This window comes from Muscardinus avellanarius, assembly GCF_963383645.1.
Source record: "Muscardinus avellanarius genome assembly, chromosome: 15".
NCBI lineage: Eukaryota > Metazoa > Chordata > Mammalia > Rodentia > Gliridae > Muscardinus > Muscardinus avellanarius.
In genome coordinates this window covers 20,836,684-20,852,245 of record NC_137801.1, presented here as the reverse complement: position 1 = coordinate 20,852,245, position 15,562 = coordinate 20,836,684, and the positions used below count along the sequence as shown (strand labels likewise).

Below are 15,562 nucleotides of genomic sequence, written 5' to 3'. Positions count from 1 at the left end.
ACAGGTGGTCAAGCACACCTCTCCTCCTCCTCCTCCTCCTCCTCCTCCTCCTCCTCCTCCTCCTCCTCCTTCTCCTTCTGTATTAAGGATTGAACCCAGGAGCAGTCTACCTCCAAGCTACATCCTCTTTTTATGTTTTATTTTGAAACAGCTCAGTTGCTGGAGCTGGCCTTGAACCCGATTCTCTTGTCTCCGCGTCCCGAGTACTAGGATCACAGGCCTGCGCCACTGCGCCTGGCTTCACCTCTTCTCGGGATGCTTGTATTTCTGAGGAACCCTCCAGTTGGCATTGCCCTGCTGCTGCCTGGTTGCTGCCGGTTTTCTGGCCAGCAGGCCTTGGGTTAGGCTCTCTCCATGGCACGGTGTGATCTATCTGGAGCAGCAAGCAGGTCAGGCCGGTCAGGCTCTCAGCCTTGAAGGCACCAGGGCCCTGGTGGGGAATACATAGCGCAGGAGGCAGCGTGGGTCACCCCTAAACACCAGTGCGACAGACAGCCCAGCCTCCTGTGCCTACTGACCTAAGGGTCCTGATCCCAGGGAGGGTACTCCCGTCCCATGCCCACTGCCAACTCCCTGCTCTTGGTGGCAGAGCATACTCAGCCCTCCTTGGGGCTGGCCAGGGGCCTGCGCTCCAAGAGCTGGAAGGAGATACCTGAAGCCGGACAGGGCTTTATCTGGGAGGCAGTGCTGCTGAATAATGAATTCCGACTCTGCGTGTGCACTCCCAGGCTGCTCGCTGGGTGCACAGCGCACACACGTACTTACACACACGCTGGGCTGACAACTCGGAGGGGCGGGAGCTGGCAGGGCTGTGAGGCTCCGTGAGTCGCTGGAAGGAGCAGCTCAGCTCGGTTGCCTTGGTCTCTGCGGGCAGCATCGAGAGGAGGCAGCGGCGGCTGCGGGGAGAGGAGGGAGGCGTGTGGGCTGCGTTCCATCAGCTGGCTCCCTCCAGGCTGCCCTGCCTGGCAGTGCCGGGCTCTCCACGCCGGCATGGCTCTGCTCGTCCACCTCAAGACTGTCTCGGAGCTGCGGGGCAGGGGCGACCGGATCGCCAAAGTGACTTTCCGAGGTAGGGAAGCCCCTGTCCCAGAGGCCCAGCCCCTGCCCTGAAGACGGATGGGGACGGGGCAGGGCTGGGAGGCTGGATGGCAAAGTTATAGCAGAGGCTTGGGCCACGAGGGTTTCCCATGGGTACCCACCCATCCGTGGCCTGAATAACCCTCAAGGAAAATCAGGGTCCTGTGTTTTTACTCCTATCTCTCCTTGTACTTGCGAATGTGCCAGTGCCCCGGCAGGGTGCAAAGCCCTCTGCTCAGGAAGGCAGAAACAAGGAGCCCACGCCTGGGCTCAGGGACCAGGCATGAGCCCACACCAGAACTGAGGGACCCGGCCCTGCAGAGCCTTCCTGGCCCCCTTACCCCTCCTGCAGGCCAGTTGCTTTGGATGTAAGACGGAGGTCTAGACCTGGAAGAGAAGGGTGGATGGTAGAAAGGGCGGCCACGGGCGGTCTCGGCCCCAGTGGGCATGCTCTTGGCTTCTCTCGTGTCTGCTGTATTCCTGGGCAGGGACCCTGCAGGCTTCTCTGCTCATTCTCTTCCTATCTTCATTCAACTCCTGCGTTCAGCCACCACTTACTCTGATCTACCCTGTACCGAGGCTGGAGGCTGGAAACACAGCCCAGGTCCCAGCCTCCAGGATCCACAGCTGGTGGGACCGGAGCACCGCTGGGAAGACAGGCAGGCAGGTGTGTGACCCAGAGAGATCGGGGAAGAGCAGCACACAAGACACAGAGGCGGATCCCTAACCTGGGCTGGGATCCACAGGCAGGGAAGGCTTCCCGGAGGAGGCACCACTCAGCTGAAGCCCAAGGGCCTTGCAGGAGGCAGCAGGGTGGGGAGGTGACCTGGAGGAGATGGAACAGTGTACCCAAGACTGGGACAGGAGCTGGATGGTGGGAACCCAGGCTCTGTGCAGCTGGAGACCAGAGAAGAGGTTATGGTGGAGGTGACAGCTGCAATCTGTTGGCAGGAGGAGGGCAGGCAGGGGACAGGAAGGCAGACTGGCTGCCTGTTGCTTCCCAGCCCTGTCTCCGCTGCCTTCACTGCAGCACCCTAGCCCCTCTGAGGCCACCTGCCGGCTGGTAGCGGCTTCAGAAAAACAAGTGTGTTTCAGCTACAAAATGTGGCCCTGTGTCTGATTCACAGCACAGTGCTTGGTTATATAGCCCTAGGTTTCTGTGCTGCTGCAGCTGGGGCTGCGCAGGGCCAGTCCCACTTGCAGGTAGAGAAATCAAGGTGCAGAGAGCCCTGCGTGCAGCGCCCGCTGGTGGTAGTGGTGGGGGGCTGGGGCACCGTGGCCCAGCTTGCAGGACCTTGTCCTGGTTGCTCAATCCTGCAAGCTCTTTTTGTCTCCTCCGAGCCTATTGGGGTGAGCACCTTGTCCATCTGAGACCCAGCTTTTTTGGGGGGACACTGAGACTGACCACCCCGAGATCAGCCTATTTGCAGCCTCTGTCCTCTAGGCTGAGAAAAAAAATCTCTTTCTAGGCTCCACATCTGCAAACAACAATAGGCAGGGCTTCTGGGAAAGGGGGTTGGGCAGTAGGAATATAGGCAAACGACGAGCAGGTTTCCAGAAAGTGTCCTATATCACGCTCAGAGAGGCTCAGCCAATCACCTGCTACATCCAGCAGTTGACAACCATAGGCACCCCAAAACGACAACACCACAGAATGGACGCGCTCTAGAATGCGGTGCAGCGCCTCCCCACACGCACGGCCACTGGCATCCACGCAGATGCACTGCAGGAAGAATCCAGAATTGTGAGCAGTTGAGAGGGACGCTGGCTCCAAGCTCCCCAGCCCCCTGGCGGGAAGCCCAGTGCCAAGCAGGGTAAGGAAGAGGCCTGGGACCCCGGGGTGAAGCAGACACAGCCTTTGTCCCCGCAGCCACAGCGTCACTGGCCTAGACGGCAGGTACGGGGAGGCCGGACTTGATCCCAGTCATGGCTGCGGGCCAAAGGACTCTGGGGCCTCAGCCTCCCATTAACTGGAGATGAGAGCCCCCATTTACCTCAGAGGCCCGGGGTCATCAGAACTAAGCAGGAGTGGGCTGTCTGGGAAGGAGCTGTCTTGACCCCAGATGCTACTCAGAGAGGAAGTATTCATTTTGAATTTGTACTTTATCAGCTCTAAATTAATTTGCTGTATCAGTCCTGGAGCCATAGAAGTCAGGGTGGGAGGGGCCTCTGAGTCCTTCCAGCCCACCCCTGTCCAGTTCTCAGCCACTGCGAGCCCCCAGGCATGGAGACCCGGGCTGCCCGGGAACCTAGGGGCAGGATGTCTGGGGCCAGCAGCCCCATCACCCCCTATGATGTCCTCCACCCCCTGAGCATTCTTGCCAAAGCACAGGTTGAGGGTTTTATGTGTGTGAGTCGGTGATATCCAAAGGCTGAATCTGGCCTCTGTGGGATTTACCTGGTCTGGCCACTGGCTCAGTGGACCACTCTAGCAAGACTTCCCTTGGGAGGGGGTCATCCCTACTCCTCCTCTCCTCTCCACACCCCCCCACTGCACACCCACTGTACCAAACTCCCAGCCAGTCCCCAAAGACACCAACCCTTCTATACCTCCACGTCTTGAGACACATTTCTTCGAATGATTCTCACCCTCCACCTTGAGAATTCCCGTCACTTTTGTGCATCCTTCAAGGCCCAGTTCATACGCCTCCTCCTCCAGGAAGCCTTCCCTTCCCTTGCAGTGCTCTGTACGTTCTCCTGAAGCTTTGGTATGTTGTATTTTAGGAAGTTGTCACATGTTAATGTGCTTCAGTACCTTCTGAGCACCTTCCAGACAGGGACTGGATCCCAACTGGGCCTGAGGCTGAGCCCCGCGGGGTCTGGTCATCAAGGGCAGTAAGAGGCAGCTTCTGTCTCCGGGGTCTTCTCTGTTGAATGAGTTGAAATTCTCCGGTGGCTCAGCTCCCAGTTGTGAACTCCACCCCAGAACTTCCTGTCTAACAGAGATGGAGGGCCTGGAGGCTCATCCTCCTCCTACTGGCCTCAGCAAATCTTGTAGGGCCTCCGAGGGAGGCTGACCTCATCCTCTAGCCATTTTGGGGGGCCCAGCTCCGGCTCACAGGTGGGAAGCAAGAGGGGCTCCGTAGACCTCCTCTTTACTGAGCATGCTCATTCCGAGCCTCGCCGTGACAGCGGGGGTGCAGGGCGGAGGCTGAGCCAGGACTTCACCACCAGGCAGAGGAGAAGAAACGTGTGGGCTTAGGAAACAGTGCGGGCCCCAGGAGGGCCAGGGCATGCTTGGTGAACTGCAAGGATGCTCAGAAGATGGCGGCTCACTCAGAGCTGCAGAGCACAGGGAAGGCTTTGGAACAGGGCCGAGGGGCTGGGGAACGAGAAGCAGCTCTGGGGCTGGGTCTTAATGACCTTCCTGCTTGAACACGGGGAGATGCAGACGGAGGTGGGGGCCCACAGGGAAGGCAAAGCCATTGGGGGTGAGTGACACAGGGCTGGGAGAGTGTCTGAAGCAGAAGCTGGAGGGCGGACCAGGGGACAGCCAGGAAAACCGCAGGGGTGACTGTGCTGGAGGGGGCTGGGAACGAGGTTCCCATTCCTGTGGTTGCCCGGACCATCTCAGATTCCAAATTAGGTGTGTTTTTCCCAGTGAAATGGGGGGAGCTCTTCTTGATGATAAATATGACTTCTATCTGGAAACTTCTTTTCCATCCCTGGTAAAGGAGGCAGAATGTCCTAGTGCCCCGCCCCTGGATGTCTGGGCCTGCCTTTGGGCCACCACTAGCAATGGAGTAAGCAGAGGGTCCTTAATCCAGTCTCTGCAGCCCTGGGCTCTCACCATTGGCCCGGAGAATGTGTCCCTGCGTCTTCCATCTTCCTTTTTCTGTTCTTCCCAGCCCAGGTCCTCTCTACCTCCCCTCCCCTGGGAAGGCCTTTGTCTAGACCATGGAAGCTGATGTTCCTGTCTCCTTCCACCCAAAGCCAGCCCCAGCCCATAGGTCCCAGCTGAGAACACCCAGAAAATCCCCCAGGATTTTCCTGCTGATAAAAGGAGTATATTTTCTTGCTTATGGAAATGATAATAAAACTATCTTTTGCTACAAGAAGTCTTATATATATATATTTTTTTTAAAAAAAAAAAAGGCTGCTGGAAATGTGCAGAGAACAGACTCACAAATAATTTCCCAGAACAACAAGGGCTTAGTTTTATCTTCTGCCCTTACTATTAACAAGAAAGCCCCCTCTCTCCTGCCTATGCCCATCCCTGGGTCTGAAATTTTGGTGTGTGTGTGTGTGTGTGTGTGTGTGTGTGTGTGTGTGTACGTGTGTGTGTGTTTTAACGTTTTTACAATAAAAAGCCTCAAATGTAAGTGGAGTGTGGTGGCACACATTTGTAATCCCAGTACTTGGGAGGCTGAGACAGGAGGATTGTGGTTCGCAGCCAGCCTCAATTGTGAGACCCTCTGCAATTTAGTGAGACCCTGTTTCAAAATAAAAAATAGGGCCAAGAAAGCCCCTGGGTTCAATTCCCAGTAGCAGTACCAAAAAAAAAAAAAAAAAAAAAAAAAAAAAAAAGCCTCAAATGTATACAAGAGTAGAGAGAAGAACCTCATTCAGTTTCAACAGCCAACCAACTCCTGACCAGTCTGGTTTCATCCCCGCCCCAAATCCCAATTATATTGAAGAAAAAATATTGTATAATTTTATCTGTAAATATTCAACACATGGCTATAAAAGACAAGGATTTAAAATTTTTTGTTTATATAATTTGGTATTGGGGATTGAACCCAGGGGCATTCTACCTCCAAGCTACACCTTCAACCCTTCTTATTTTTTATTTTGAGACCTTAGCCACTCTGAGGCTCACTTCATGTCTACGATACTCCTGTCTTAGCCTCCCAAGCACTGGGATTGCAGGCACGCACCACCATGCCCAGCAAAGATTTTTTTTAAAATCCCACCTGCTTCATCATTTCTAAAAAAAAAATGAACAATTCTTTAACACTATCAAGTGTTCAGTCTGTGATCAATTTCCCATTTGTCTCGTCAATGTCATAAATTGTTTCCCAGTTTATTAAGAGTTCCATCACCACGCGCTTTGTAAAGCAAGGATTCAACTCAAAAGAATAAGTATCAAATATTCACTGAGGACCACCCATGCGCTAGGCACTCTTCTGGGCCCTGGGAGGACAGCAGGAAATGAGTCAGAGCTGGTTTTACCCTCGAGGGCAAGACGGCCATTGGCACAGTCTTTGTGAATGTGCAGAGTGCCGTGGAGAGCGAAGTTTAGGGGCCGAGGCAGAGCGTGGCCTGGGACCCCTGAGACCGGGTGGCTGCCCTGCTCCGGTGAGACACAGGGAGTCAGTGGAAGGTGGTATTCAAGGTGGCACCTGAGAATAGCAGTAGTTTTTTTTTTTTGGGCAAAGACTGAGCCCACGAATGGCCCCATTCCAGGCAGAGGGGCTGAGACTGGTGCAGATGCCGTCTCTAGAGATGAGGCGTGGGTCCAGGGTGCGCAGGGGAGGCTGGAGGTGGGGTTGGGGTACAAACAGAGAGGGTCAGTATCACACTGCAGAGTCAGAGCGTTGCTTTGTAAATTAAGGGGACCCCCGGAAGCTCTTAGCAGGAGGATGGATGGGAAGATGTGGTTTGGGAAACACTCGGGGTCAGGGCTGCAGACAGGGTGCAGGGAGAAGCCTTGGTGCAGGCCAGCAGCGAGGGGAGGACAAGGTGCCTCTGGGCCAGAGTGGAGTAGATCGTGCCCCTGGGGACCACTGTGGATCAGGGTTTGGGGAGATAGGAGCATAGCTGGTCTTCCTCTGGAGGCCTACCCAGTGCTGACACCCTGATTTCTGGCAGACATGGAGATGCGGGGCTGAAGACACTGGCGCCATGACTATCTATCCAGGCGGGCACCCCCAGGTGGCAGCGTGCCTGGCACCGGGCGGACCTGCGGCCGAAGTGTGCACTGTGCTGGTGCGGCCTGAGGGAGCAGCCAGTCGCTTAGTGCCGCCGGCCCCTCTGCAGCCATCCCTGCAGCTCACCGGCAGTTCTAGAAAGGTCTCCTGAATCAAGGAACACCACGTGCCTCCCTCGGCCTATGACTGCTTCCTACCCAGACAGACCCACCCTCTACATACTGATTCACCATCCTGTTTTTATTTCTTTTTTTCATCTGCTTGATTGAAGGTCAGTTTTCACTCACTGGCTTTTTTTAAAGCCCAACTTTAGGATAAAATCAGTACTGCGGTTTTGACAGTATTTTTACCCCATTCGAGAGTGTAAACAAAGTCACCCTCCTATCATGCCGCATTTATTCCCACTGCCTGGCACAGAATGGGGGCTCGGCACAGCTTGCGGGTCCCTAGGACCACTCGCGCCATCCGTCACAGCGCTGGGGGAAGCTAAGACCCTGCAGGTAGTTGCTAAGCGTGTGGCTGCCTCTGTCCTAGACTCCAAGGTAACTCCACACTCCCGCCGCCGTCTCTGGGCTAGGGTCTAAAAAATGGGAACCAGAGGTATTAGTTAGACTCATGGCAAAGCATAGTAAACACCTGGGAGAAGCGAGGGTTTGAGCCGAGCCAGAGAGATGGGACCGGCGACCCCTGCCCTGTCCTCACCTCTCAGCTGAACATGTGACCCAAGCCCGAGGCTCTCTTGTGCGTACCTGGGGGCTAGCAGGGTGAGAGAGGGGAAATACACAAGTGGAGGTGGAAATTATATTTGAATAATTTCAAATATGATAGTGTAAAATAAAGGGTTATAAGCAGAAGGCGTCTTCGTTTGGCTGCGAGGCAGAGGAATGGAAGGGCCGCCTCCCCCTGAGGGAGGCCCAGGAAGCCTCTGCTCCCCCAAACAAGAAAATCGCTGGGGCGATGGAAGATTGGATATCATCAACCCCATCAACCTCCACACCTAACGGGCATTCCTAGGACATTACCCCTCAAAACTGAAGAATACACATTTTTCTTAAATACACATGGTACATTCACTATGACAGATTCTAAGCTGGGAAACTGAACAAGTCTTACTACATTTCAAAAGACTGACATCCTGCCGGGCATGGCGGCGCACGATTGTAATCCCCGCGCTTGGGAGGCAGAGACAGGAGGATCGCGCTGGTTCGAAGCTAGTCTCTGGCTTAAGAGACCCTGTTTCCAATTTAAAAAAATAAAATGGGTCTGGGAGTGTAGCCCGGAGGTAGAAGGGTTTCCAGGAACCCCAGTAACACACACACACACACACACACAAAACAACAACAACAACAACAACAAAGACTGACATCCTCCCGGGCGTGGTGGCGCACGCTTGTAATCCCCGCGCTTGGGAGGTGGAGACAGGAGGATCGCGCAGGTTCGAAGTCAGCCGTGCTGGTTTAAGAGACCCTGTTTCCAAATAAAAATATAAAATAGGTCTGGGAGTGTAGCCCGGAAGTAGAAGGATTTCCAGAAACCCCAGTACCACACACACACAAAAAAGACTGACATCCTGCAGAGAGGTCCTATGACCACAGTGGAATTCAGTTAGAAATCCAAGGCCAGGCCGGGCGTGGTGGCGCACGCTTGTAATCCCCGCGCTTGGGAGGCAGAAACAGGAGGATCGCGCAGGTTCGAAGCCAGCCGCGCGCGCTGGCTTAGGAGACCCTGTTTCCAAATAAAAATGTAAAAATAGGTCTGGGAGTGTAGCCCGGAGGTAGAAGGGCTTCCAGGAACCCCAGTACCACCACCACCAAAAAAAAAAAAAAGAAATCCAAGGCCATAAGGTGTCTTTAAAAGCCATAACAGGAGCTGGGCGTGGTGGTGCACCATTGTAATCCCAGTATTTGGGAGGCTGAGACAGGAGGATCATGCAAGTTCAAAGCCAGCCTCAGCTACTTAGTGAGGCTCTTAGCAACTCAGTGAGCCCCTGTTTCCAAATAAAAAATAAAAAATAGGTCTGGGAGTATAGCTCAGAGGTAGAAAGCCCCTGGGTTCCACCCCTAGTACCACACACACACACACACACACACACACACACACACGCGCGCACGCGCGCGCGCGCTCTTTCTATTTGTAATTGAACAATAACCTGTCATCAAAGAAGTAAACAAAAGAGAAAGTATAGGACATTTTTAACAGAAATATAACAAATCCGCATTTATAGTTTTAAATATTTGTAGCAGAAAAAAAAAAGTATAAAATCCATGATCTAAATTTTGGCTTTAAGGAGCTAGAAAAAGAAAAGCAAGCTAAACCCTAGTTTTGAAATCATGTTAAATAAAAGAAGTTAGACCATATACTGTATGGTTTCATTTATATAAAAATGTTCAGAATAGGTGAGTCCATAGGGAAAGAAAGTAGATTGCGTAGTGGCTGCCGGGGCTACGGGAGGGAGAAGAGCCAGTGACAGCTCATGGGAACGGAGCCTCCTGCCCGAAGATAAAAACATCCTGGAATCAGGCAGTGGCAATGGTCATACAACCTGGTGACTACATTAAAAAATACCATTAGAATATATACTTCAGAAGATTAAACTTGTTATTACATTTCAATAAATAAAAAATAGAGGGTGTAGCTCAGAGATGAAATGCCCCAGAACCACAAAAAATCAAAAAAATTAAAATGAGATACTATCTCATGAGCACTAAAATAGCTAAAAATGTAAAATAACCAGATGTTGGTGATCGTGTGGAACAGCTGAAACTTATTTTACATTGTTGAGAGAATTGGAAAATGATACAATCACTTTGGAAAGCTGTTTGCCAATTTCTTATAAGATTAAATAAATAACTACCCTAAGATCCAACGACTCTACTCTTAGGTATTTCCCCAAAAGAAATGAAATTACATGCCCACAAAAAGAATTTTATAAGAATATTCACAGCAACTTTACTCATAGTAGCCCAACATGGGAAAAAGTCTATCAAAAGAGGAATGAATCAACAAATTGTGTCATATCCATACAATGGAATATTACACAACAATAAAAATTAAAGAATTACAGTTGGCCCTCTGTATCCATGGGTTCCGCGTCTACAAATTCAATCAACTGAGGATTGAAAATATTTGGTGGAAAATACATCTCTATTGAATATATGCTGATTTTTATCTTGCCATTTTTTCTGAACAACACAGTACACTATACCTCATTCACAGTGTTTTAGGTATTAAGTAATCTAGGAATGATATAAGGCACATGGAAGGCTGTGTATAGGTTATAGTAAATGCTAGGAGATTTTCTATAAGACATGCTAGCATTCACAGGTTTGAGTATTCTTGAAAAATTGGTTCTAAGACATCACCACCCCTCCATCAGATACTGAGGGATGACAATATCAATCAATGTGGGCAAAAATATAGATGAATCACAAAAGCATTGCATTGATCAAAAGAGCCAGACACAAAAATGTATACTCTGTGGGGACAATTTACATTCAGTTTAAGACAGACAAAACTAATCTTTGGCAGCCAGGCAAAATACTTTGGAGGCTGAGACAGGAGGATCACAAGTTTGAGGTCAGCCTCTGCAACTTAATTGAGACCCTGTTTTATTTTTATTGTTATTATTATTATTATTGGTGGTACTAGGGGTGTAACCCAGGGGCTTTCTGCCTCTGGGCTATACTCCCAGACCTATTTTCTATTTTATTTGGAAACAGGGTCTCACTTAAGTTGCTGAGAGCCTCACTAAGTAGCTGAGGCTGGCTTCGAACCTGCGCGATCCTCCTGTCTCAGCCTCCCAAGCGCTGGGATTACAAGTGTGCACCACCACGTCCAGCTTTATTATTATTATTATTTTGGTGGTACTGGGGGTGGAACCCAGAGGCTTTCTACCTTTGGGCTATACTCCCAGATCTATTTTATATTTTATTTGGAAACAGGGTCTCACTAAGTTGCTGGGAGCCTCACCGAGTAGCTGAGGCTGGCTTCCAACCTGTGCGATCCTCCTGTCTCAGCCTCCCAAGTGAGGGGGATTACAAGCGTGCGCCACCATGCCCGGTGAGACCCTGTTTAAAAATAAAAAGAGCTGAGGATGTAGATCAGAAACTCCTGGGTTCAATCCCCAGTACCACCAAAAAAAAAAAAAAAAGGAAAACAAAACCTTAATTTTTGGTAATAGAAACCAGATCAGTGGTTTTTCTGCCAATAGTTGCAGATAGAAATTGCTGGAAAAAGACCCAAGGGAATATTCTGGGGGAAATGTTCTATATATCATGATTGGCTAATCCTAAAATGAAGAGATAATGGCATCTAAAATACCTAAAACTTAAAAAATATTACAAAAGGCGAGGAAAAATTACTTCTGATTATATGCTACTAAAAATGACTATACGTATGATTCATGAGAGAGGAGATCATTTTTATATTTAGCACATAACTTAAAGGTTAAAGGAAAGACAGGAGTATTTAATAAAATAATAGCTATTTCCTATTGAGTAATAAACTGTACAGATGCTATTCTAAGCGCTATCACCCCCCTCCATTGTATAGAAAACACGGATGCAAAGGGAAGTTAGCAACTCCTTCAAGGGCACGGGGTTAGCGAGCGGTGGAGGTGGGATTTGAACTCCGCACCCCGGCCCGGGTGCCCTCTCTCTGTACTGCTCACCCTGTACTTATACGGACTTGAGGTTTCACTCAGACCTTCTCAAAAACAGCCTCTGGCTGCAATGGTCGCATGAGATGTGGTGTCTGTGACCCCAAGGGGTCGGACAGCCAGCGGCAGGGCGCCCAGGCCATGAGCCGCAGCGCCTGGCCCAAGCCTGACCGGGCCTGGCCTTGTTTCCTCCCCACAGGGAGGCTGGCGCCCTGCTTCCTCATCCTTGGGAGTAGCCAGCCTTCAAAAGAAACAGGAGAGGGGAGAGTGGAGATTAGCAGGGCCTGCTCAGACAGCCATGCGGAGGGAGGATCAGAGGAAGGGAGCACGCCCGGCGCTGCTGAGCTCCGTACAGCCGCCCATGCCGTCACACAATGAGCCTTGGCTATTTTATTTTATTTTTATTTATTGTGTGTAGAATACTGGGGATTAAACCCAGGGGTGTTCTACCTCTAAGATACACTCCCAGTCCTGTTTTATTTTGTATTTTGAAATAGCATTTCGCTAAATTGCCACCCACTGGTCTCCAACCTGTCATCCTCCTGTCTCAGCCTCCCAAGTACTGGGATCACAGGCGTGCGCCACCGTGCCCTGCTGAGATGTGACTATTTTAAATAAGGGGAGGAAATAACAGCGGAGGGTCTGAATCCCATGGAGTGCTAATCGCGGTTGCGGTTTCTCAGCTTACACAGGTAAGAGCAGCAGGCTCTGCTGGGGCGATGGCCAGAGGCCTGGGCCCGGGCAAAGCCTCAGCGTCGCTGGAATTGGCCTTGGACCCGCCCCTTCCACTTTAGATGGCCGGCATTTGACCCCAGGCCCCTCAGCTCTTTCCCTCCACGGCCACTCCCTGTGGACGGACCTCTTTCTTATTCCCTTCGCCTTTGGGACTCTCGGCCCTGTGTCCAGCGTCTCAGCACTCCATTCTCTGCTCCACGCTTTTAAACACTGGCATGCAGTCTTCTCTCCGCCTGGAATTCCCTCCTGTCTCTCTGCTTACAGGCTCTAGACTGGACTCTGCTTCCAGTGCCTAGAGTCCATCTGTTCTCCAGTGTCCAAGCCCCATGTCTCAAAGATGCCTTCCTTGACCTGCCGGGCTGATAGCCATTTCTCCGTTTCATGAACCTCACTTTATATTTTTCATATGGCAACAACCAAATGCCGCCTTCTGTAGAAGTCTTTTTTGAGGTATGACATAGCCCCCTTTCTGGATTGTCATAAACTCTTAAAGGCAGCATCCAGATCCCAGTGACCCTGACACAAGTCTCCTGCACATGGTCACATGCAGAGCTCACCGACCAGGAGAGGAGACCTCCTCGCTGTGGACACGAAGAGATGTGCGGGACAGTGTCCCCCCGCACCTGCCTTTTCTCAAAGACTTGGCCCTAGCAGGGTAAATTGTCTGGGAAAGAGAGCTATATTCTCTGCAGGTGGGACTTCTGTATCCTGCAATCACAGGAGAAGCCAGCACGCTGTCTGCATGTCAGTGCTGAGCGTGCCTGCATCAAGGAGGCGAGCTGCAGTGGGGATACATAGAAGTTACTTCTATTAAGCCTTGGGCTCCTCAGTCCCTCCCGGTTGGGATGGATAGGTAGCCTGTCGTGGCCCTCCTTGAACTTGGAGCACAGATCTGCAATTCAAAGCCCATTTACTGCCCCCTGGGGGTGGAGGGGATTTCAAACCAAGGGGCAGCCACCTCACAGGGAGGGAAGACGCTGTTCAATTCTCCATCTCACTTTTGTCTCCCCCTGGGTCCACAAAAGCCGCTCCGTGCAGGGAAGAGGCCATTTTCTTCTCAATCTTTCCTGTAGCAAGAAAGCTGGAAATGGGGATTTTTAATGATTTTGTTTGAAAGCCACTTAAAACAAAACTGAAATGTCAATAAGACTGGTGTTGAATGAAGTCGATGTTAAGTAGAAATGAACCTAAAACAAGACGGGGGCTTGTCATCCCCACTGGTAACTTCAAACGGATGCTGGAGGGCCCTGGCTCGGCCCCAGTGAAGGCAGAAGACCACCTGAGTGATGCTGCCACAGGCAGACATATTCTCCGAAGAAGTGGCTCTTCAAAAAGGCTTAAGGATGTTCTGTTTTCTTAAAAGGTTGACCATTTTCTCATTGTTTCTGTATGATGAGAGAGGGAGAGGGAGGCAGAGAGAGAGAGAGAGAGAGAGAGAGAGAGAGAGAGAGAGAGAGAGAGAGAGAGATTGATTTCAGTTCATCCTGTTTAGAATATTCACCAGGTCCATCTCCCCAGAGCCGGAGTCAATGAGGTCTTAGCGCCTTCCCAGAGTCCTGATGTATAAATTGTGCAGCACCTAATTTCACAGAATTGTGCTTCCTCTCCATCAGGGCTGTGGGCACTACATGAGCAGCGGAGGGTTGGAAGATTTGGGACTCAGTGTTTCAAGCACAGTAGACTTGACACTCCCTTGGCGGCCCCTGCCTACCTCCAAGGCCTGGCTTCCCGTCTTCACTGCAGAGGCCTTGAGCACAGCCTAGCTGAGCCTCCAGGATGAAGAGGCCTCTGGAGAGCTGCAGGGCCTCCGGGAAGCCCCACGCACCACTAGGCTCACCTGATTCCCGATTTGCGTTGTGTGCTGCCTGTGGGAGAAATTAGCAGAAGCTGAAGGCTCAGGCGCCGCCTCTTGTGCATCTTTCTCCTCCGCCAGCAGCACACATTGTTGGGATTTTTTTCTTCATATATATTTTTTTTTTGCTTTATTTTGTCCCTGTCTAGCACTAAAGATTCTTTCTTTCCCATCTTGTCTACTTCATATCTATTTTTTCTGTGTGGATGGCTCTGCTTTATAGCAATCCTTCCCTACCTGCCCCCACCACACACACACACACACACACACACACACACACACACACACACACACACACTCCACCCTCCTGCTCTCCTCTATTCTGGTAAAGCCCATGTCAAACCTGCCTTCCTCAACAGGGGCCAGTTCTCTCTTGAACTAGGGCTAGCACCTGAGTCTTAAAAACCACTGGGCCAGCAGGGAAAGGAGGGGCCAGTGAGACTACAGGGGAGAGAGATGTCACCTGAGACTTCCATCACTGCAAAGGCTTCTAGAAGAGGAAAGATGGGGGAGGATGTTGGGGGAGGGGGAGGAGGCTGATGGGCGACAGTCTGGACTTTGACTGGTTGTCCTGGGCCTCGTTTGGGCAGACGCCCCAGGGTAGCTGCAGGCGGTGACTAGGCATCACAGACCCCCTTCAGCAGGCGAGAAAAGTGCCAGCCACAGGAGCAGGATTTTGCTGCAGTGGCAGGGCCCTGGACAGCAGCAGAGCTGAGGGGCTGCAGGAGGCAAGAGGGCCCCATGGGGCTAATGGCCTTACCCACCTAGCTTCAGGGCCCGGTAAGAGGCAACAAAGGCACAGTCTCCCCTGCAGAGCTGCAAAGTCCTGGGGTCCCATGGTGCCCAGCAAGGGTTTGTGCATCAACTGCTGTGAGGCTGAGTCCAGGTCGACGCTGACCCCAGCCTGTTGTCGAGACCATCTAACTGGTCCTCTCTCCCCACACAGGGCAGTCCTTCTACTCCCGGGTCCTGGAGAACTGTGAGGATGTGGCCGACTTCGACGAGGTAGGCATCGTGTCCGGGACTCTCTCCTCAGGCCACCTGGTGGCGCTGAGCCCAGAGGGAAGCAGGGCCCTCCCTGCCCTCCTGGGTACACACTGTCCCCATCCCAGGCGCTGGCTTGCTCTGAGCGCCATCACTCCCTGTGTCCAGGGAGGAGGTGGCAGTGGGAGGATGTGGTAGAGCCTTCACCCAGAGTCTCCTCAGAGCCGCTGCCCAGGAGCCCATGCAGTAGGATGGCAGGCCAGGCCACCTCCAAGGCCTGTCCACTTCCTCTGGAAGAAGGACCCACAGAGCCAGAGGCCTGAACATGAGCTCTGGCTGAGGCCTCCATGAGACTGGAGCAGGGGCTCCCTCTCCAGAGTTCCTGGG

General features: G+C 51.8%; 1 protein-coding gene across 3 annotated transcripts in view; it reads left to right on the top strand.

Moving 5' to 3' along the window:
- Positions 1–990: 990 nt before the first annotated feature.
- Positions 991–15,562, top strand: part of OTOF (otoferlin) — a gene marked incomplete at both ends in the record, with an annotated part of 86,931 nt that continues 72,359 nt past the window's right edge. For all 3 annotated transcript variants that reach the window (XM_080712076.1, XM_080712074.1, XM_080712075.1), the window contains 2 exons: positions 991–1,069; positions 15,138–15,196. In XM_080712076.1, coding sequence (XP_080568202.1) covers positions 991–1,069; positions 15,138–15,196 — 138 coding nt within the window. The remainder of the gene's footprint in view (positions 1,070–15,137; positions 15,197–15,562) is intronic.